The sequence below is a fragment of the Podarcis gaigeae genome (genome assembly GCF_964106915.1).
Source record: "Podarcis gaigeae genome assembly, chromosome: 11".
NCBI lineage: Eukaryota > Metazoa > Chordata > Lepidosauria > Squamata > Lacertidae > Podarcis > Podarcis gaigeae.
This window is the reverse complement of record NC_139687.1, coordinates 22,118,170-22,140,985: the sequence shown is the minus strand read 5'-3', so window position 1 is coordinate 22,140,985 and position 22,816 is coordinate 22,118,170. Positions and strand designations below refer to the sequence as shown.

The window sequence follows — 22,816 nt, the reverse complement described above, 5'->3', positions numbered from 1 at the left end:
TGCAGAACTCAATACTGCACTGAAGTGTAGAATGCAGAATGAGTCAAGAAGGCTTTTGTTTTCCTATGACATAGTGGAGTTTTGCCCCGTGGCCCTTTGGAGAATCAGGGAATGCCACAGCAAAAGACAGGACAACGGCTGGGATAAACCTGTACTAAAAAGAGCCAAAAGGTATTTACTTGAAATGGTTTGTTCATTATGTTTTGCTTCAGCCTCTGGGCCTAACAGGTCATCATTTTAACTTTCCTAAGGCAACTTTCAGCATTGGCAATGTTTTCCTTTCCTTTTCTTACAAGCATGTGACTTATATTAGTTCTATGAACAATACGGATCATTTACTAAACTACTCTTAAGCCAACATTTAGGCACTTTGCTAAGTGCCATGAATGAGAATAACCTGTAAGGCAGTTAACGTACAGATGTGAACTGAGTAATTACTAAATACTTACACTTTCCATCTAAACCACTGAGTCTCTTGGGCTCGCAGGTCAGAAGCCCGCGCAACAGGGTGAACTCCCGTTGCTCTGTCCTAGCTCTTGCCAACCTAGCAGTTCGAAAGCATACCAGCGCGAGTAGATAAATGTGGCAGGAAGGTAAACAGCATTTCCATGCGCTCTGGCTTCCGTCACTGTGTCCCATTATGCCAGAGGCAGTTTAGTCATGCTGGCCACATGACCCAGAAAGCTGTCTGGGAACAAACACCGGCTCCCTTGGCTTGAAAAGCACCACACCCCATAGTCTCCTTTGACTGGACTTAACCGCCCAGGAGTCCTTTACCCTTTACCTAGTATCAAGCCAAATTGGCAACTCTTCATTTTCTCTGAGGCAGTCCCCAGAGAGCATGAAATGGACACTATCTTCCTACACACTATCCCTGCCAACTCACACTGAATAGAGTCCTAACAAGTAATGGTGCAAGGTAAGGAAGTGAGTAGAATTAAAGCGGGGGTGGAGCAGTACATTATGTGTACTTACATACCGTCAAGTCTCTTCCAGGAAACAAGCATTACATGAAAATGTACTACCTCGTTTATTTTGTCTCTTGCATTCTCTGTGCACGTACCTGTATTGCAAGGCGAGCTTCAGGGCTGTGGCGTTGGACTCATATTTTCCAACCAGCATGCTCATCCTCTCCGCATTACTCTTGCACTCTTCCAGAGTTATTGTCAATAAATCATTCTGAGATTTTAAATGCTCAATGCGGCTGCGGAGAAGAAAACCATCTATAAACTTTCACAGAGCACCTACTCAGCCCTACCTGCCTTGAACATTCTCCAAATGGCTCCATCTCAAAATGTGAAAAGTAATCTGGCCTTAATCATTTTTATCCATTACTGGAAAAGGCAGGGAAGGAATAAATAATGCAAACTGCACGAACAAGTCTTAAGCAGAAAACCCTTTCACCAATAAAGCCCAATGAAAATGTGGGTGGCTTTATTATTATTATATTTTAAAGAAATGATATGGAGCTGCTTATATAGACACATTTCATTGGTGTACATTTTTTCTTACCAATGCCCACCTCGCCCTTCTGTTCTCAACCTTGTGGTTTCTTTTGCTTTAAAGGAGTTCCTGGGCTAACTGGCCCAGGAAGAGCATCACATCAAAAACAAAAACTAGGGTTGCCATACATCCAGGCAGAAATCGGCAAAATGTCAAAAACCTCTCTTTTGAGATTTTGCGAAGAAAGCAGCTCAACAACTCATGTCCTTACAGCTTTGTGAGTAGCTCCCTGTACTGCACTGTCACAAACTGCTTTTAAAACTGTCCTGAGTTTTCAGCACTGTATTGGAAAAGTATATACAATGCAGCTTTTCAAGAGCCAAGGAGGCTGCTGCTATAAGAGGGTAAGTCAAAAGCCCTATTGAGGTCATGGAAGCAGTTATCTGTGCAACTCCCTACATCAGTGATACAATTCACTATATCACTGGTGGGGAACCTCTGGCCCACGAGCCTCGTTAAAGCCCACCAGGCCTCCCCATTTGGCCTATGAACATATTTTGCCTTACATTTAGGGATGGGAGTGGAATTCATGGAAGACTGATTCAAAAGTGGACTTATTTGATTCAATCAGGATCATTGGGCAATGCCAGAATTTATGGCGCTGTGGTGTAAACCACTGAGCCTAGGGCTTGCCGATCGGAAGGTCGCCGGTTTGAATCCCCACGATGGGGTGAGCTCCTGTTGCTCGGTCCCAGATCCTGCCCACCTAGCAGTTCAAAAACACGTCAAGTGCAAGTAGATAAACAGGTACCGCTCCGGTGGGAAGGTAAACAGAGTTTCCATCTGCTGCTCTGGTTTCGCCAGAAGTGGTTTAGTTGTGCTGGCCACATGACCCGGAAGCTGTACTCCGGCTCCCTTGGTCAATAAAGTGAGATGAGCGCCGCAACCCCAGGTTGGAGTTGGCACACCGACGATAGCCAGGAAACTCCACTATATTTAAATAAAACACTGGTTCACAACATGAACTTCACACTGATCCAAATTGTGAACTTGAATAAACTGAACTGTATAATCGACTGAGGCCTGAGGGCAGTTATATAGTATAAATAGCCTATGGGGAATTTCCAGTCATTCCTAAACAGGCCCTACAGGTGTACGCTCTCAGGGGAAAATGCCGGAAACTATGAGAGGCTTCCAGAACCAAGCTACTTGCAATGCGATTGTTCAGTTTGCAGAAGCCATGCCTATCTCTCAGTTGGGTTGCAAATGCACAACAACGTCTTCCAAGTGACCTCAGCGAGCATTTCAATTTCAAATATTCTGATATTTTCTACTTTTAGTTAAGTATTATTGTTCATTTACTTGATTTGGGGTGGGGGGCACTGCTCCCCTGCCCCCTGGCTACCCCCACGTTCAAGATTAGATCATGGGTCCCCTTTCAGAACTCGCATCCCTATGGATCCCTTTATGAGGAGTCGGAGGGCTGCCTCGGTCTGGTATGCTAGCAATGTTTTTTCTTCCCTTTGGGAAAGCTCAGTCATCCAGCTGCCAGCAGCTGGGAGAAGTGAGCACACAGGGTTTACTGCTGCTGTACATTTTGAATAGAGTAGAGCAAATCTCCCTGGGAGCAATGAGAGTCAATGACACCCTGTCAGTCTCAGAGGGAACTGTACAAAAACAGAAAACAACACCACCATAGCTGCTTCGCTTTGACACAGGTGTGAGGGAGGTAGAGCTTCCTGCCAGAGGTGGGGTTTGCACGCAAAGCCTATCTCCTTTGCCTGTACTGTTTCAAAGGAGGTAGATGTGGAAATGATACAGTTTGGGTATTACTTCTGAATATTTACGTACAATACATTGCTTTGACTGTCAACAAGTACAACGATGCCAACAGCACCTACTCATCTCCACTAAAATTATAACACTGATCTATACAAATCAACTTGAAAACTGTATTTTGGGTTCCTCTGGAGGCAACACCAGCTGTTGCTAAGACCTGCAGAATAATATGCAAATCCTAACAAATCACTTTATGGCCTAATGCTGATGACTAAATTATCTTGTTGAAAGAAAGCTATTAATTCAGATTAAGCCCTCCTTTTCATCACCATATTTTTCCACATTTATATGCAGATGGCATAAGCATAATTCACACAAATCAAAATGATGGGGGTAACAAATCAAGTTAATCAACTGAAAGTAAGAGCTGATTACCATTATATGATTTTCAGATGCTGAATTTCCCCCTGCAAGGCAGCGCGATGCCTACATACATATGCAAAATATTTTCTATGAATATGTAATACACAGAAACTGGCTACTGAAAAGAGCCGTGCTCTGAAAGGCAGGTTCCAAAGTGTTGCTGTATAGTTGCCCTGGTAAGCTAATCTTATTTGATACTTTATTGGTGGAGATCACTGATCCCACCCTTCGGAGAGCTTTCACTATGGCACGGTTTCAAACATTGCCAACTGCTTATCTGACCGGTAGATACACAAAAACCCCAGTAGAACATCGTTTATGTCCTTGCACTATGAAAATTAAAGAGGACCTTACACATTACTTCCTCTATTGCCCCATTTACTCGGGCTTCAGAGATGCATTGCTGCAAATTATACCCAACTCTATAACCAGTCCTGAAGATAGAGTAAAATTTTTGCTAGTTGATGCAAACCCACGCATTACCCATGTGGTAGCGGTTTTTGTGATGAAGGCCATGAAAGCCAGGGAAAGATTTATGGACGACAATGCAAAGACCCCTTCATCATCTGTTTAACTCGTTGCTCGTTTTCCCTCCTTTTCTATTTTGTGGGAAGAAGGTTTTGTTGGCGTAGTATGTAATGAATTTTAATATTTTTAACTATTGTAGTGTTGCTTTTTGTGTACAGGCATGGTCCTCACAATAAACGGATTTGTAAAAATTAAAATTTATTCACATTGGTCACTAGTTTTCCTATGCAGGCAAGACTCCATGACGCAGCTGAATTTCCCAATTTCTGAAATAAAGGAGAAATCCACTCTAAGCAAAACAGAACTCTGTGTATATATATATATGTATGTAAACTTTACCTGTTTAACCGCTCAGTTTCCACTTCAAATTCTCGGATTTTGCTTTCAGAGATAGCAGATCCATGCGAGTAGAGGGTCTGGAAAATTTCTTGGATGTTGGAACAGTCTTGAAGAGAGTGGGCTAAGTGTTCTGCTACACTACTAGAAACCTGCAATGAAATGGGGTATTTATGGAAAACAGTTAGCGAACCCCATGCATGTTGTATTTCACAGATTTATCACCTGTAAAAAGTAGTAGCATCATCATCTCAAGGTTGGGAGGCAGCAGGGACTTAAAATAAACAGGAAAAAACAAACACACTGGATGAAGGGGGGGCATATAAATTTAATAAATAAATGGCACTAAGCCTTAAACCTTGGTTTACTAAACCATACTGTAATATGCCAGTTGTGTACTAGTGTACGCAGCCCAACCATGCCTGCATCACTCCTCAACTGGCATGTGGCGAAAGCAAAGTCCTTTACAGCATCCCAGAGCCATCAAATGGGAATCTTTTGTCACATTAAAATATCCACAAAGCAATATGGGTGCTGGGTACTGTAACAAATGAAGCAGTCCAGAAAAGGGACACTTCGAACCTTCTTTAATATCCATGTGGGACTTATTTTTTCTAGTAATTGAAATATTTGTGGGATTTATTTCTTTAAAGGTCACAGCAAAGGAGCTAACAAGCAATGAGAGTGCAAGTGTGGTTTTGCCACAGACATTAAGGCTTCACTCTTAAGCCTGGGAATCACTGCTTGGGATCGGGATGCAAATTCTCTAACGAACAAGACAAGGGCGACAAGGGAAAGAGCTAATCACAAGAGAACAGGAAAAGGTATAAGGGGGTCACCTGATTCTCATTAGTTAATTAATAAATTTCAGCAATAGACTGCTCTTCATTAGGAAAATCACGAAGTGTTTTACATTACATTCCTATTCTAGAACAGCAGATATTGTATAGACTGTTCAACATGCATCAGGAGGCCTCAGAAAGGGTGCACACTGAGTGCTATTCAACTAAGTTGTTTCTAGAGTAGATCCATTGAGATCACAGTGAACTGTTTACTTTGCCTTCGGATTCTTCCTCTGCCATTATGTGGTCCACATCTGCACGGGTGTCAGTTAACTGCTGTTATTTCCCGCCACATCTACAGTGGTACCTCGGGTTAAGAACTTAATTCGTTCTGGAGGTCCGTTCTTAACCTGGGGTACCACTTTAGCTATTGGGGCCTCCTGCTGCCGCTGTCGCCAAACGATTTCTGTTCTCATCCTGAAGCAAAGTTCTTAACCCAAGGTACTATTTCTGGGTTAGCAGAGTCTGTAACCTGAAAGGGCTGTAACCCGAGGTACCACTGTATAACCTTCTGAAGTTGCTTTGCAGAATTGTGTGAAATTATGAACCACCATTCATGAATTGCTACTTTCAAGGAACCTTTTTGAGTTTTTGCATCAGTGTAGTTCATAGCTATCCTGAAGCTGAGACTCCAATACTTTGGCCACCTCGTGAGAAGAGAAGACTCCCTGGAAAAGACCCTGATGTTGGGAAAGATGGAGGGCACAAGGAGAAGGGGACAACAGAGGACGAGATGGTTGGACAGTGTTCTCGAAGCTACCAGCATGAGTCTGACCAAACTGCGGGAGGCAGTGGAAGACAGAAGTGCCTGGCGTGTTCTGGTCCATGGGGTCACGAAGAGTCAGACACGACTAAACAACAACAACAATAAGGGAGTTGCAGCAGAAAAAAATAGATTGCTTTCCTGTCTGTGACTCTGAGATAATAATTACAGAGAAAGCAGAATGAAGAAAAGGTGTGGCTGTGAACTTTCTTAGCTGCTAATGGTCATTAGCTTGATCAAACTGAAAAACCAAACTACTAACAGGAATCACACTAGTAAGTCAAGAAGGTTCCAATTTCCTCTATATTCATTTGAATGCTTACGTTTTGCTTTTCTGTAATAAAATCAAACCTGAAGTGGCTTACAAAGCACAACAAAATGAAAAATAATCCTGACATTAAAACAGAATCAACAACCAGGTGAATTATAAAATAATTAGTCTTCGGATGCCAAGTAAAGCTTGGCTGGATACAATCTTCTTTCTAGTATGATCCTCTTTCTAGTGCACTTCCTTATAATAATGTTGTCAAACAAAACCCCTAAAGATGAGGACTAGAGATTTTGCTGCTTCACAAACAAATAATAGACAGTTGGAACAATAATGCAGTTATGAATGTTTTATACTGAAGTACTCTGCAAGAGATCAGAATTATTCTCTGGCATCAAGCTTAGGTTGTAAATCATCTTAATTTTCAGTTATTGCATGATATCCTTCTGATGTGGGTAGAATTATTTATGTGAGTGGGATTTTATCTTTATCCATAGGGTTGCTGTTGGGTTGTATTAGAACTGCAAAAATACAGCTCCCTCCCCACAAATTCATGCTGAGTCTCCTTAATAATATAATCTCCAGCTGTAAAAGCTGGTTATGGACTTCTGCCACAGAAACCAAATGCATGGCTTTGCATATTCCATGCACATGGTACAATAACAAGATACAGTGGTACCTCGCAAGACGAAAGAGTTTTTTGTTTTTTGAGTTGCTTCGCAAGACGATTTTCCCTAGGGGCTTGCTTCGCAAGACGAAACGTCTTGCGAGTTTGTTTCCTTTTTCTTAAAACCGTTAATACCAGGGTGCATCCGTGCTTCGCAAGACAAAAAATCCGCAAGATGAAGAAACTCACAGAACGAATTAATTTCGTCTTGCGAGGTACCACTGTACCCTTATGCTGCAACATAAAAATAAGTTCTGATCTCTTTCCTCTCGAAAACAGAATTGTATCATGTGAATATAGGTAGGCTTTCTTAATCTACATAATTTAAAATCACTATTAAAGAACAGGAAGCAGAATATAGTTGTACCTTGGCTGCCGAACGCCTTGGAATTCGTACATTTCGGCTCCCAAATGATCAAAAGCCGCAAGTGAGTGCTCTGGTTTTTGAATGATTTTTGGAAGTCAAATGGGCACTTCTTGCTCAGATTTTCTTCATAAAATTACTTATTGGAGCTTCCTGCAGCCAATCAGAAGCCATGCTTTGGTTTTTGAACATTTTGGAAGTCCATCGGACTTCCGGAACAGATTCTGTTTGACTTCCAGGGTATGACTATACACGAATAAACCGAAAGTTTACACAATTGAGGGGTGCAAGAAGTGGGGTTCCCCAAGGACCAGTATTGAGAACTGGACTTTCTAACTTGTTCACAAATGACCTGCTGTTGGGTGCGGGGTGAGGTTTCCAAGTTTGCCGACAGCACCCATTTGCTCAGGATGCTTAAAACAAAATTGACTGCTAGGAGCTCCAAAGGTATCTCAGTAAACTGGGCATTTAAAAAGCAAATGGAATTCAGTGTAAGCAAGGGTAAAGCAAAGCAGATTGGGGCAAGAGAGAGAGAGAGAGAGAGAGAGAGAGAGAGAGAGAGAGAGAGAAAAGAGGTTCTGAACTGGGACTGACTGATGAGGAAAGAGCTTGGGGACAAGGCACACAGGTGAATGAAAACGTCAAGTCAGTATGCAGAAGCTGTGAAAAACAAACATTCCGTATTGGAGATCATTAGGAAAAGGGTCAGAAATAAAACTTCTGATATAATAAGGCCACTATACAAGCTGATGGTGCAAATGAGCTTGGACTACTGTGTACAATTCTGCTCGCAACACCTTAAAAGGATATTAGAGCTTAAAAAGGTGCATCCAAACACCCCTATAAAAGTAGTTTTCTTCCTCTCTTATCATACTAGAACCCAGGGTCATTCAATAAGGCCGAATGTTGGACATTTCAGGACAGACTTCATACAGCACCTAAAACTATGGAATTTGCCAACACAAGACACCAACTTGGATGGTTTTCAAAGGGGTATAGACAAATTCATGACGATAAGGCTCTCAGTGCCTATAGTCACAATCAATGTATGTATTACCTCCAGCATACTAGTTGCTTGTGAGCACAAGTAGACAGCGCACTGTTGCGATCATGTCCTACACGTGGGTTGGTCATTGTGAGTGCATTAAGCTGAAGTAGACAGGCCTTTGGGCACTTCTTGATCAGATTTTCTTTATAAGATTACTTATATATCACCATCTAATGTAAGGCTATGTACAATATATACAAATCCTTATGGAAGGATTATATGTTTGTAGCATTTATGTTTTTTTGTGGGGATACTCAGTACCAGCAAACCGCCCCCCCCCCCCAGATATTAAAAGTGTGGCACTTATTGTAACAACTTCATGGTGAGCGCAGGGACCGTTTTTGTTTCCCTTAAAAGAATATTATTTTAAATATATATTATTTCAATTTTTATACCACCCTTCATCCAAAGATCACAAGGCAGTTCACGACATGAGCATAAATCCTATGTGATCATTAGCACTCACCCCTATGCTGCTGATTTCAGATCCCAGGACAGGACGGTCAGATGTTGAAGATTCCGATCTCGTCTTTGAGAGCTTTACTCGTTCAGCTATCTAGAAACGGGGGGAAAAAACCCCACCGCAAATATTAGGCGTCGTATGTAGCTTTTGCACAGCTATGCAAATCCCTCCCCCTTCTTCACACATCCAGAAATTGTATGTTAAGTTGATTAATGTAAACTGGCATGTGTGTTGTGACTAACAGAGGCTTAAAATCCTTAGCACTTATCTCTCCCTGCAGCTCGAGTTTTCAGACTCACTTAGGATCCTTGTAAATTCCCCTGGCGCTCCAGCTCATGCTTCCCAGTTAATTGCACGCCTGCACAGCAGCTGCGCACAGCAAAGGCTGCGTCTCCCAGATAATGAGAGGCACTGTGGCAATGTACAAGGACTCACCTTGGCAATGGGGATATCATTACTGCTGCTGCTGGTGCTCAGTTCTCCAGTGCTAGGGTTAATGGGACGGTTGGCAGGAGTAAGGCGACCGGGACTTGATGGGCCAGTTGCCTGGACACTTTGTAAACGGGTCTGCAGTTCTCGAACCTGGAAGAACACACAATATTAAGACAAAGTCATTTGTTTTCCTTTGCACTTGGTCTGTTGAGCAGTCCTGGCTGCAGCAGCCAAACTCTGCTTGAGCCTGGGGTTATTGATTTATTTGTTAAAGGAAGAAAAGCTCGAAAAAGTTGTAAAGCAAAAGCTTTTCCATTGTGTCAGGGAACTGCCATCAGCTCAGAGGCGAGAGGTGGAAGGGCAGTTGTGCTACAGGAAGCCTCTGAAGATCTTGCAAAGCAGTTCTTCCTCTGGTGGGGAGGGAAGCCCCGCCTCCAGTGGGGAAGGGGCGCCGGGATCAGAAGATGCTAGGGAGAGCCTCAACACCGAGCCTGAGCAAAGGGGAGGCAAGTCCCCCTTTGCCAGCGCCCACATTGCGCAGTAGGTTTGCGCGCAGAGAAAGGAGGAGAAGGATGGGGGTCACATGACTGTTATGCTGGGGAAGGTATAAGGACCGCCCACTCCCAGATTCTGCTAGCAGCTGAGCAGACATGGACTTGAGACGCTCTGCACTGTAAGATAGTTTGTATAGATAATAAAGTCTGGAAAAGACAGGTTGGAGTCTTGCCTGTTTGCTCTCAAGCAACCACACCACCACCTGACACATTGGTTCTTCGGCTACGACAAGGCAGTTTCTAGTACTACCAAGTTTTATGAAGCATGGACATATTTACTGAGAGCAATCTGTCTTTCTGGCCATATGAACACCTTTAGTTTGAGGTCAGATTCAATGAACACCACTGGAAGAAACACAAACAATGCATGAGGGTGGAAAAGCGGTGGATCCATTGTTGTCTTGTTCACTTCTTATATGCTACCAAGCAAGATGAATAATTAACTCTTGATGAAAGTTGCAGTGGTGAAAGGGGAGGAATAATTATACTGGATCCCACAACTGTACTGGATCCCACAACTGTTATGTCCCCAGACTTCAGATGAGTAAAGTGACATGGACTTAGGCACATATTATGTATAAGCAAATATACAGGTATGTGCCACAAGAATTAGCCTTATTAAGATATACATAAAGGCTGCGGATGTATGGATTCTTCTATATGAATTTATTTCAGCTGAAGATTCCTTCCAGACCACAAACTATTTCAGGATATTCCTCCCATCCACATTGCATCATTGAAAAGCTACCTGGCAGTAAGACATTGTGGGCAGGGGAGACTAATGAACCACGTAGAATCCATAGGTGTGCCTCTGGAATTATGGCCAGAGTTCCCAGAAATTGATTTATGCATTCAATTTAGCAAAATGAATGCTAAATGCAAGGAGGAAGAAGAAGAGGAGGAGGAGTTTGAAGTCTGACTGGAAGAGCCAGTGTCAGCATGCAGGGATGGTGGGAAGGAGAAGAGAAACTGAAGATGCAAAGATTTTCAGGAGCTACTGATGAGGTGCCATGCTGCCATCCTCCTGGCAGCAGGTAGTGTTGCACTGGGGTAGAGCAGAGGCAAGGATGGGGAGGGAGCCGCAGCGTGGTGCCACCCCACTGTGCCAGTCGCTGTTGGGCATTCATTCACAAAAGAGTTAACAAAATCTAAGATGAAAGTAAGTTATTAAAAAAGCAAACACACTGAGCTTTATTTCACTGTATCGAAGTACAAACATACATAGGCAGGCAACCCATTCTCAGAAATGCCTACACAACAAAGCTCAAAACAATAATAAATCTAACCAATTTAGTGCAAATGCTGAGAAGTAAATTGGAAGGTTCTTCTCAGCTACTAGGATAAATTGGCACCCCAAATTTCCATCTGTGAGCTGATTCAGACTGTTTTCCCCAGCTTCATAAACCATGATTTATCCATCTGGAGGCAAGCGTCAGGATCGAATGTTCCTCCCCACCCCTCATAATAAGCTCCTGCCTTATAATCCTGGTTTATTCACCACGATTAAATCAGTATCCTGGTTCAGACAGAACATGGAATTGTGGCTTAACACATGCCAGGAATTGAGCACTGAAGCTGCTGCATGAAGTGAGGAGGAGTAAGGTGAAAGAGGAGCAAGCATGATGCTTGTCCCCGAATTTATGGTTTAAGGAGACGGGAAAGATAATTTGAACTGGCTCTATGAATCTGTGTTACAGGATACTGAGCTAATGGTCTGCATATAATAAAACAGTTTGAAATAATTATTTGTAGAGAAACATCCTAGGATGACCTCATTGCATTAAAAACCCAAAGTGATTGAAGTGTAAATAATTTATTTATACTTCAGAAGCTATAGTTGAAATGCAGCACTGCAGAGCAGGTAAATGCTAGAAACACAGCAAATTAGAAAAGGGTACCCAACAAATCAGTGAAGTAACTCAATACGCCCAAAGTTGCTGAACAACTGCATTGCTCTTATTATATGCAATTAAAAACAACAAAAAGGTATTTAAATAAAGCAGGCCTGACCAGTGGCATAGCGGGGGGGGGGTGCAAGGGGGGCCGGCTGCACCGGGCGCAACATCTGGGGGTTAGGGTTAGGGGGAGCAAATCCACGGGTTAGGGGGCGCAAATCCCTTGCCTTGCCCCGGGTGCTGACAACCCACGCTACGCCACTGGGCCTGACCTCAAAATGGCTTTAAGACTAGAAAAGGAAGGGGGGTAAAGCTTGCAAATGACATTTTTTGATGCAAGATTATAAGCTTTGCCTCGGACAAATACTTAAAGAAACAAATGGCCTTCTTCAGCACAGAAACTTGGTCCACAAGGGAAATCAAGAGCTCATTTTTCCTGCACCACTAGCATAGAAAATAAAAGAAGAAGAAAGGAAATAAACATGCAGTCTGAAGGGGAAATTTCCTTGAAAGTCAAACTGTTTATTGAAACACATAAATATCCCTTCCGATTATAGCAGTGGACAGAATACAGAAGTGTGGTGAGCTATAGCCCCTAAACCCAGAGGAACTTAAGTAAAAATGAGTTGCTACATATATACATAACTTGGCAGCTCATGAAGGACAGGATACTTAGAAGATCCACTCCGAAAAGATGATACTAATATTTGAGCTATGTGTTGCACTAAGTACCCATATTTAAAAAGGATGATTAGCACTATTCCTTCCTTCCCTTCTTCCAACTTCATAGACTCTGACCCAGCCTGGGAGAATGATGGGTACAAAGGGAGCTTAACCTAAAATTATTCCTCCTGGTTTCAATTCCCACCCAGAGCTGCTGTTTGCAGTAAAGCAACACCTTCAAGGGAAATAACATATTGGGGCACATGATTTGCGGTAGGAAAATGTCACAGTTTTCCCCACAGTTCCAATCTAGACCAGACCTTCATGCAGCTGCTTTTTCCCTGAAAACCCATTACAGTGGTATCTTGGGTTACGAACTTAATTCGTTCCGGAAGTCCGTTCTTAACCCAAAACCGTTCTTAACCTGAGGTGTGCTTTTGCTAATGGGGCTTCCTGCTGCTGCCGGCACACAATTTCCGTCCGCATCCTGGGGCAAAGTTTGTAACCTGAGGTACTACCTCCAGGTTAGAGGAGTTTGTAACCCAAGGTGTTTGTAACCTGAGGTACCACTGTAGTTGGTGCTAAGCACATGGATAAAAATGCACGCATGCTTAGTGTCATGTGCAACTTGTTCACATCACACCAGCTGAAATTCCCTCCTCTGCACAACTGTTAAAGATGTTGCAGCCCTCTTCTTTGCTACTGGCTATTAGGGGCTCTTTCAGACAGGTGTTTGCCCCCAGTCCTACCTGGAGATGTCACAGCTGGAAAGTGGAAGCCAGCCCTGTCAACTTGCAAAACTGGTGCTCGGCCAGAGAGTTCTGGTCCTTCGCAAAGCAAGCTTTGGTATGTGGTTTGAGACCAGGATTTCGGAAGGACTACCTTCTGCTGTGTGACTCTGGAAGCATCAGAAGTATTGCTTCACACTCTGTTACCACTGGAGTACTGAATGGTTAGTGTGCTAGCCTGGGTATTTTCAGGGGTGGCATCCAGAAGTCTTGATTGGCCCCCTTTTGATTTGTGTTTTGGTATGTTATCAAAAGAGATGCGGGTGGCGCTGTGGGTTAAACCACAGAGCCTAGGACTTGCCGATCAGAAGGTCGGCGGTTTGAATTCCCACGATGGGGTGAGCTTCCATTGCTTGGTCCCTGCTCCTGCCAACCTAGCAGTTCGAAAGCACGTCAAAGTGCAGGTAGATAAATAGGTACCGCTCTGGCGGTAAGGTAAACGGCGTTTCCGTGTGCTGCTCTGGTTCACCAGAAGCGGCTTAGTCATGCTGGCCACATGACCCGGAAGCTGTACACCGGCTCCCTCGGCCAATAAAGCGAGATGAGCGCTGTAACCCCAGAGTTGGCCACGACTGGACCTAATGGTCAGGGGTCCCTTTACCTTTATGTTGTCAAAAACACATTTTTGCTGAGCTTCCGGTTTGGTTGAGTTTTTCTCCTTTCTGTTATTTTAACAGGCTGCTGTTCTTAGTATGGTCCATTAGTTTTGATTTCTGTACTGATGGCCTATCATTTTAATTAAAGTTAGCAGCATTGGGTGCCTTGTGAGGAGCTGAAAGTTGGAATATAAATATTTTAGTAAATGAGTTTAAGATATCTTGTAAGTTATGTTTTCTGCAAATAGCACTTCTAGGGAGAAACTGAAATTATATGGGGTAATTTTTGGTTAAACCCTTTTCTCATATACGTCATGGCGCAAGTTTGGATCAGAGCCTACTTGGTTACTTTTTCTATTAAAAACAAAACAAAAAAGCAAACAATGCCAAGCATGTTTTTATCAAGAAACACCCAAGTGCTTTTCTTGTTTTGTTCTTCTAACTAAAGACTAAAGATATTTGCAATTTCCCCTATTTTCAATAATTTATAAATCACTTTCACAGAAAACATAGGAAAATTTCTGTCTCCTTGCTATGAAGGTTTCATAACAGATGTCATCTCCATAATGGAATGAAAGGGAAACTCATTGCAAACCGTGCCAACAATTGCCACTGAAATCCTCAATATTCTGATATTCATTTGTACATACGTACATACATATGGTAATCTGGATATATTTGGGGTGGTCGGAGTGGGGAAGTGAAGCTTGTTAAAATTTCAATGCTAAGTTAAAAGCCACTAACAACTTATCAAGCAGTGACTGCTAGCCATAATTATACACCATAAAACAACATTTATAACAGAAAGAAAAATATATGAGTAATATTCAAACCACACTTAGGGTGGAAAATCCTTTTTCAAGAAAGTTTAAAAATTGTAATCTAAGCAAATAATAAAACTACAGTACAGGGCGGGATTCGCTTAACGAATCCCGCAATTGGAAGCCCCTGCACAAGGATTTCCACTTGCGAAACAGGGTTCGCCCCCACCCCCTCCTGTGCCCCCAAAATGGGCTCTGCAGGGTTGTGACACCTCCCAGAATATAGGGGCGAGGAGAGAAGGATCACTCCACCTGGAAACGTGCAACCATAGGAGCCAGCTTTTAGGGGGCCAAGGTCTTTTCGCTGCCCCAATGCATTATTTGAAGGGGGCAGGCACTGCCCAAGTCAATGGGGATTGCTATTCAAATGGTGTGCATGTGCCATGTTTTGTGACCAGTTATGCAGGGCGGGGGTTACCTGGGCACCCCCAATATTTTATTCCAGTTGGCACCCTTGGCTGCAATGCTTGCACAGACAGAACATCTTTCATACACAGCATGATCCTGAATTCCACCCATAGTGCAGGGAGTAAGGTAAAGGACCCCAGGACGGTTAAGCCCAGTCAAAGGTGACTATGGGGTTGTAGCACTCATTTCGCTTTCAGGCCGAGGGGCCGGAGTTTGTCCACAGACAGCTTTCCAGGCCATGTGGCCAGCATGACTTAACCACTTCTGGTGCAATGGAACCATGACGGAAACCAGAGCACACGGAAAAGCCGTTTACCTTCCTGCTAGAGTGGTACCTATTTATCTACTTGCACTTGCGTGCTTTCTGCTAGGTTGGCAGGAGCCGGGACAGAGCAACGTGAGCTCATCCGGTTGCGGGGATTTGAACCACCAACCTTCTGATCGGCAAGCCCAAGAGGCTCAGTGGTTTAGACCAGCGTTTCCCAACCTTGTGCCTCCAGCTGTTTTTGAACTACAACTCCCATCATCCCTGACTAGCAAGACCAGTGGCAAGGGATGACGGGAATTGTAGTCCAAAAACAGCTGGAGGCACAAGGTTGGGAAACACTGGTTTAGACAACAGCGCCACCCGCGTCCCTTACCTTTACCTACTGGAAGTACTGTTGTTCCTCACTGGGGCTGGGAGAGGGAGGAGGAAGAGAGGGAACTCATGGATCTAAAGCAGGAAATGTCACTGCAGCTGGCCCAATGTGTTGGTGAGAAAGTGGAAGTGATTAGGGAGGCAAGAGAGAGGTATTGCAGGCCAGGGTAGGGCTGAAGGAGCTGAAGAAGGCAAGCGGATCTCCTTAAGGAGCACAAAGAACACCTCCCCTGAGGCTCCAGAGGCTGTGTCACCTCTGTGAGGCCAAGCCAGCGGCAAACTTTCTATCTGTGTCAGCAGAAGCCTGACTGTAACCTTGTTCACACGCAACTCTAAGCCAAAATTCAAGAGAGATGAAATGGAATAAATGAAACGACAGCAGATCATATACATAAGGCAAGTCAGTGGTGGTTCAGGAAGTAGCTTGCTGGCTCAGAAAAGTGAGTACACATTCTGATACATTAAATAAAAGAGTGGAACACAGCAAGAATAGCTCTGAAGTATGCAGACAGGAGATTTGAGGGTGTGAGTAAGAGCCACTTGTAGGCGGTAGTGGGGAACCCACTGGTTTAGCGCACCATTTGTTAAAACTATTTGCAAGCAGTTTCTTCAGTTCAGAACTTCAAGGCTGGGGGGAAAAAAACCCTACTGCAAAGGAAGGTTGAGGAGCCGTGTAGGTTAAAGGAGGGAGCATGGCACAATTAAAAGAGGAATGCCACTGCAAGGGAGGGATAAAAAGCCTACAGGGAGGAAGCAAGAGGAGGAAAGCAGAGCATAAGTCTGGCTGCAGGGCTGGAAAAAAGAGAAATGATTTCTCGCTGCATAAATTTATGTTGCTGTTAAGAACTTTTTTTTTTTAAGGCAGTTCACATTTTCCGTGCCAAGAAAAGGTAGCTGGGGAATGAATGGAGGGATTGTTTTGCAGATCTAATAATCCATCAAATCTAAAAAAGAATTTGAGGAGCAAAATGTTTGCGGACAAAAGGAGGGCATGGTAAAGAGATTATCCTGTTTATGGGCTTGCAAAAGAACAGAATAAAGAAAAATGGGAGATCTTAAGACTAGACAGCTACAAACACGGGATTCTTACTTAGTTTTGGCATTAGCAACATGCCACATGCGCACCTCTAAGGAGGGTGTGTCTTATTCACAGAAACCCTGGAGATGGCTTAGGCCCATTTTGGAGTATTGGTAACACCTACATGATTCCTCGTAGGTATCACATGAAGGAACTGATTAAATGAACTGGGACTTCCACATGGAACCCTTGCATGGGGCTGCCATGATTGCACAATTTGCAGCAGTTGCGCATACAGGCTATGTAGGGAACCACTGGTTCATACTATCAGGACACCCATGTGCACACGCACACCCCGCCCAACTGTCAAACCTGTGCACTCCTGCTGGTGACAACATGAGGTTTGCCAAGCAAGTGCTCGGGCCTCAGAACACTTCCAGGTCATTCTTAAGTGTTCATCAGGCTAAACACAGAGAAACACTCCACACTGCTGCCTATGGTTGCTGCCATGGAATTCTTTCTCCAATGAGATTCACCAAAGCCCAACCAAGCATATTCCAGTGGCATAAGGTGTTGTCATCTGGGTCAGTAGCTAGGGTTTGTTTTGTAGTCTACTTAACATTGCCTCGGCGAGCATAGCGCTGAAATAGGTCCTTCTATCTAAGACTATGGCAGGATGCATTAATGGTTTGCTGTCTTTTAAAAAAAACAACTATGCTATTTAATTACAGACAAAAACCATCTCCCTGGGCAGAGAATGGCAATTGCCTGCAACACAGGAATCTCACCTAAAGCGTCCATGACAGATGGTCATCCAACCTCTGCTTAAAAATCTCCAATGAAGGAGTGTCCACCACTTAAATGTTGTGACCCCACATCCACACCCCACCAAGGTGATCCAAAAGTATAACATGGTAAATTGTATCTAAATATAATGTAAAATATGACTCTTAAATTCATATGACTTTCATAAGTATGCAGTTGAAAAACTATACGCTAAACATCAGGTATTCTACAGTTTCTAAGTATATACGTAGAAGACACAAACTTGACTAGAACTCTTAAAGTTGATTTCTAATGAAATTGTTAGCTACGCTTACTAAAGTAATTTTTAATCAGCCATTTCAGCAATAAGCTAGCAATAGCTGTAATTACCATGCAAAAATTAGCCGAGAAATCTAAGCCTCTTGGGTTGTATCTTAATTAAAGAGAAATGTAGTTACTGCTAGTTCTCACTCCACTTTTTAATAAAGTGACAGTCGGGATCTGAACACTAATTTTAAGGTTTCTTGACCCGTATTATTATTATAGTATTATTGAACGGCTCTGATACCTTCGGTGTATCTTAAGAAATGAAAGTAGCGCTCTCTAATTCAAAGTCAATACACTTCCCAGGATTGATTTATTCACATGGGATACATGCTTCATGGATGAGTTGCCTGGAAGAATATAGCTCTCGTGTTCTATCACAATTATACTAGCCCAGAGTCACTTGAGCCTGTCTCATTCTCAGTTTATAATGCCTCAGTTATGCTCAGCATGAGGAGGACCTGTAGTTCCAAAACGAGCCGTGACAATGTTCATAAGGTGGAAAAAGTTACCTACTATTGTTTACTTTGCACATTCCCCTTGCTACGTTTCTGGTCAATTTTACTTTAGAATTCAGTATGACTCTGTATATAGACACATGTTTTTAATCCCTCCTCAGAGAGGCTAGATTTCAACACAGCCTCTCAGGAATTATGAGTAGCTTGCAGATATTGCGCACTTCAGCCTTCTCTTAGCAAACCACATAACCACCAATGTATTATAAGCCTAAAAAAGTTTAAAAGGCCAGTTTAAAAACTAAGGGTGGTTTATTTTGTCGTGCGTTTGATATTTGATGTGCTTTGCCTCTATGGTTTACAATTAGAATGCCACTTAGAAATAGAATTCCTTTGCCAATTGCTCATATGCATTTCTAGAGGTAACCAAGTTACGCACACAAAGCAAATAAAATCCAACTAGGAACATGAATTCACTAGGAAAAATTCTCTCCCAACCATTCTTTGCAGCTTAACTCAGAGCCCCCCCAAAAAGCAGCCCAAATAACCAGGTCTTAAAACTTCCAGAAGGTGGTTAGGCTTGAATTCTGAGCAAGTCTGTAGAGTAATGCCTTTTACACATAGCTTTGCAATAAAGGTCTAGAAAATATCTAATTGGTTAAAAAAAACAAACCACCAACACAAGTTTTCATGCATGATGAGAACAGAGGAAAGGCCAGTTGAACATTGTTCCCTTAAGCAGCATGTCTGTACGGTGATAGTAAAGATTGGTAAGAAAAATATGCTTAGCCTCATCCTAACTTTTGCTGCAAGATTCATGGGAGCACAGAGCAGAATCTTTCCCATTCCTGACCTAATACTATATATTAGGCTTCCTAAGGAGATTTGTCATGTCAGAGCTAACTTTTAGGAACTAATGTATTATTTAAAAAGCATTCAGAGGTCTTTTATAGGTGAGGCACATTAGCTATTTAGTCTTATTTATCTATTCTGTGGCTATATTATGCATATATTATATTATACATATAACCGCTTCTGCCAATCTAGCAGTTCGAAAGCACACCGGTGCAAGTAGATAAATAGGTACCACTGCGACGGGAAGGTAAATGGCGTTTCCATGCGCTCTGGCCACATGACCCAGAAAGCTGTCTGTGGACAAACATCGGCTTCCTCGGCCTGAAAGCGAGATGAGCGCCACACCCCACAGTTGCCTTTGACTGGACTTAACCGTCCAGGGATCCTTTACCTTTACCTTACATATATTCAGTGCTTTTTTTCCTTAAAAAATGTTTAGGGGTATTCTCATTTTCCTACTCATATTGAAATACTGCCCCTCAATGAGACCAAACTTAGATACATAAAATGTTTAGGGGTATGCGTACCCCTGCGTCCCCCCAGAAAAAGCACAGCATATATTATATAATCCCCTTAGGCCATGTTAATAATTGGATGGTCCTACCCCAATGCTAAACCTTAGGGTGAAGAGCAGACAATAAACAAATAAATAAAAACCGCAGTCAAATGTTACACAATGTAGTACTTGGGGAAAAGGTGCACACAATCTCCAGTATTATTGTTACTATTAATTTGATATCTCTTTGTTGGCCCATCTGTTTTGTTTGCAGACTTAAGTCACATCTGTATCTGCAATGACCGCCCAGTGTACAGACCAATAATATCTAACTGGACGTGGGTGGTGCTGTGGTCTAAACCACTGAGCTCTTGGGCTTGCTGATCAGAAGGTCGGCGGTTCGAATCCCTGCGACAAGGTGAGCTCCTGTTGCTCTGTCCCAGCTCCTGCCAACCTAACAGTTCGAAATCACACCAGTGCAAGTAGACAAATAGGTAAAGCTGTGGTGGGAAGGTAAATGGTGTTTTCGTGCGCTCTGGTTTTCGTCACGATGTTCTGTGGACTTAACTGTTCAGGGGTCCTTTACCTTTTACCTTTACCTTACTATCTAACTGTCAAAGTGACTCTTGTTAAGGAAAATAGTCCAACTTGCAACTAAGATGGAACCACTTTAGGCTGTTAAGCTAGTGCAAGTGTTTTCTTCCTCCTGGCAAGAAGCTCAAAGGAAAAAAAGTCAGTCTATAATTTCACTTATTCAGCTCTGTTTAAATAATTTTTAGGGGTTTCCCATGAAGAACTAAGAGATTTTATTTTCCTTGATAAAACAAATACTTTGCCTCCTACTGGTGTTTAACTGAGTTATAGTCAACTATTATATTGGTCTGCATACTTTCAGTCTGACTCTTCTTTGGTTTACATGAATTTTCAAGATTATTTATCTAAGGTCATTCCAAAGTAGAGAAAGAGGACCAGTCACTGGATGGCGTGCATTTAAACAAACACACACGCACACCCGACATGGCAGACTGAAGCGCAAGGAGAGGAGAACATTTCTAGACTTTGGCCAGGCAATATCACCATTCATCTTGCTTGCTCCCCTAGATTTTGCACTGAGCTTACAGAGAAACTAGATCTCCCTACAGACAGAGTTGCCCTATAGAGCATTGTACATGTTATTGCTTTCCTGGAAATAAGCAGTCCACGTGTTTGCCCAAAAACAAAGATGCATATTTTGGTAGAAGCTGTTTCTACAGGTCACAAACAACTCCAGTATTCAGGGTGCTCTCTTTGTCTATGGCTATTTTGCACAGAGGTAGTAACACTACATTATGGACACCCTACAGAAGTAAGTAATTACCTCATTTACTAATGACCTGCGAGGGATAAAAATCCATACACATGTCATTTCTTAGTTATTGCACTGCAAAGCAGCACAATCTGTTAACTGAATGCATTAAATATCTAATTTAATTAAACCTCTAACAAGGCTCCGAAACCCCATTGAGAGCACTTTGTTTGATTACAGGCACTGGGCTAAAGCAACAGCCCTATTGATTTGCTCGGCTTCAACTACTTTTATCTACCCAATTTAGTGTGTGTAAAACAAACAAAAAAACTATTTTATTTTTTTTGCAAGGGCTCCTTTCCTCACTCTCTGGGGAAATAATATAAAGTGACTCTTGGTTCACGGATGCATATATAAAATATTTAGTAGGTCAAAGAAAACATTTATTTGTGTGGCAGCTATTGACTGCATTACAGATGCAGATAAACTCCCTAGTGCTCACCATTACATAGTGTGGCTGACATGGACATGTGTAATAAACAGACTCCTCTCAAGGGAAATAAACCCACTGTTCACCAAATTAGCATACAGTTCACAGCACCAGACTTCACTATTTTTCAATAACCCAAAAGAAGGATAAAAGTAGAAGTAATGATCAATTCTGTGATTACCGATCTGGAATTGTCCCTTCATATTTTAATGTTCAACACTGAAGGGAAGTAGACACTCCTCTTTGGTTACAAAGCAGTTTCTTTTGCAGCCCCAAGAAGATCCTACCATACTGTGACCCTGCTCATCTGTCTTAGAGAGAGGTGAACAGATGTGGGGTGGGAAAAAGAACAAAAGCACAGTAGGGCCAATGTTTTATTTTAAGGCATTCATTGCCATAAATTGTGGGGATTAGACACACTCATGGGGAAAAGTTTATCAATGATTATAAACAATGACATTATATGGAATCTTCCAGATTTCATATAACCTCTGTTTTGGAACAGCTGCTCTGGTTTCCAGTCGGTCTCCAGGGCATAGCTGTCAACCGTCCCTTATTTGCCAGGAAACTCCCTTATGTCAGCGCAGTGTTCCGCTGCTGTCCCTTATTGATGATGTCCCTGAAATTTCCTGGGTTTCATGCTCGCCTGGCTCGGGAGGGAAGTAGCGAGAGAGAGCGCACGCTGGTGCCGTCATCCTGGTGCGAGGAGTTCCATCGGCCCTTCCCCGCCCGAAAGAGGGGAGGGAGAGAGACTCTCGCCCACGCCGCCCACGAGCCCGGAGGCGGCAGTGGTGGTGGCAGCTGAGGAGGCGGCCTGAGGGAGGAGGAAGAGTAGGGCATGGGGAGGGACGCAGAAGGGCAGCACTTCAGCGGCCGCCGCAGTGCTGCAACCGCCTCATGCCGGATTGACAGCATCTGTCAATCCTACCAATGTATTTAACTCTTTACAATAGCAAAATCCCTTATTTGGGCTGCTGATCCCTTATTTTCGAGGTTGCTGGTCCCTTATTTTCAAATCTGTAAGTTGACAGCTATGCTCCAGGGCCAATTCAAAGCACCAAAAGCCCTAAACAACCACATACCCGGAAGGCCGCCTGCTTTCCTACAGATCATCTTGGATGCTAAGAGAAGTGGAGGGCACCCTGTTGGTTGTTTCATCATCCTCAGAAGCTCAGGCTGTGGCAGGCAAAGAGAGGGCCTTCTCTGCAGCAGCCCGCCTAAGCTGCGGATGTTCAGGGGCAGCCCAAGGCATTTTGCTACCTGAGGTGAAATGCTCCAACAATGGGTTGGAGAAGCAAATTCCCTCCTCCCGCCCGGCATCAGGGCTTTGTATCAGCTTCTCCCTTCAGGGTGGCTAACTCGTGGCCCTATTTTGGCAGCCCTTGCAAAAATTAAAGAAAAAAAAAC

The 22,816-nt window shown here is 43.1% G+C and overlaps 1 protein-coding gene across 5 annotated transcripts in view; it reads right to left on the bottom strand.

Annotated features, from left to right (window-relative positions):
- MCC (MCC regulator of WNT signaling pathway) overlaps positions 1-22,816 on the bottom strand; it is a 202,268-nt gene that overhangs the window by 22,644 nt on the left and 156,808 nt on the right. For all 5 annotated transcript variants that reach the window (XR_014556073.1, XM_083702239.1, XM_083702242.1 and 2 more), the window contains 4 exons: positions 9,360-9,506; positions 8,928-9,017; positions 4,513-4,661; positions 1,064-1,204 (listed from right to left, as the gene is read on the bottom strand). Coding sequence is in view for 4 of the 5 variants with exons in the window: in XM_083702239.1 (XP_083558365.1) it covers positions 1,064-1,204; positions 4,513-4,661; positions 8,928-9,017; positions 9,360-9,506 (527 nt within the window). In the remaining variant the exon portion in view is untranslated. The remainder of the gene's footprint in view (positions 1-1,063; positions 1,205-4,512; positions 4,662-8,927; positions 9,018-9,359; positions 9,507-22,816) is intronic.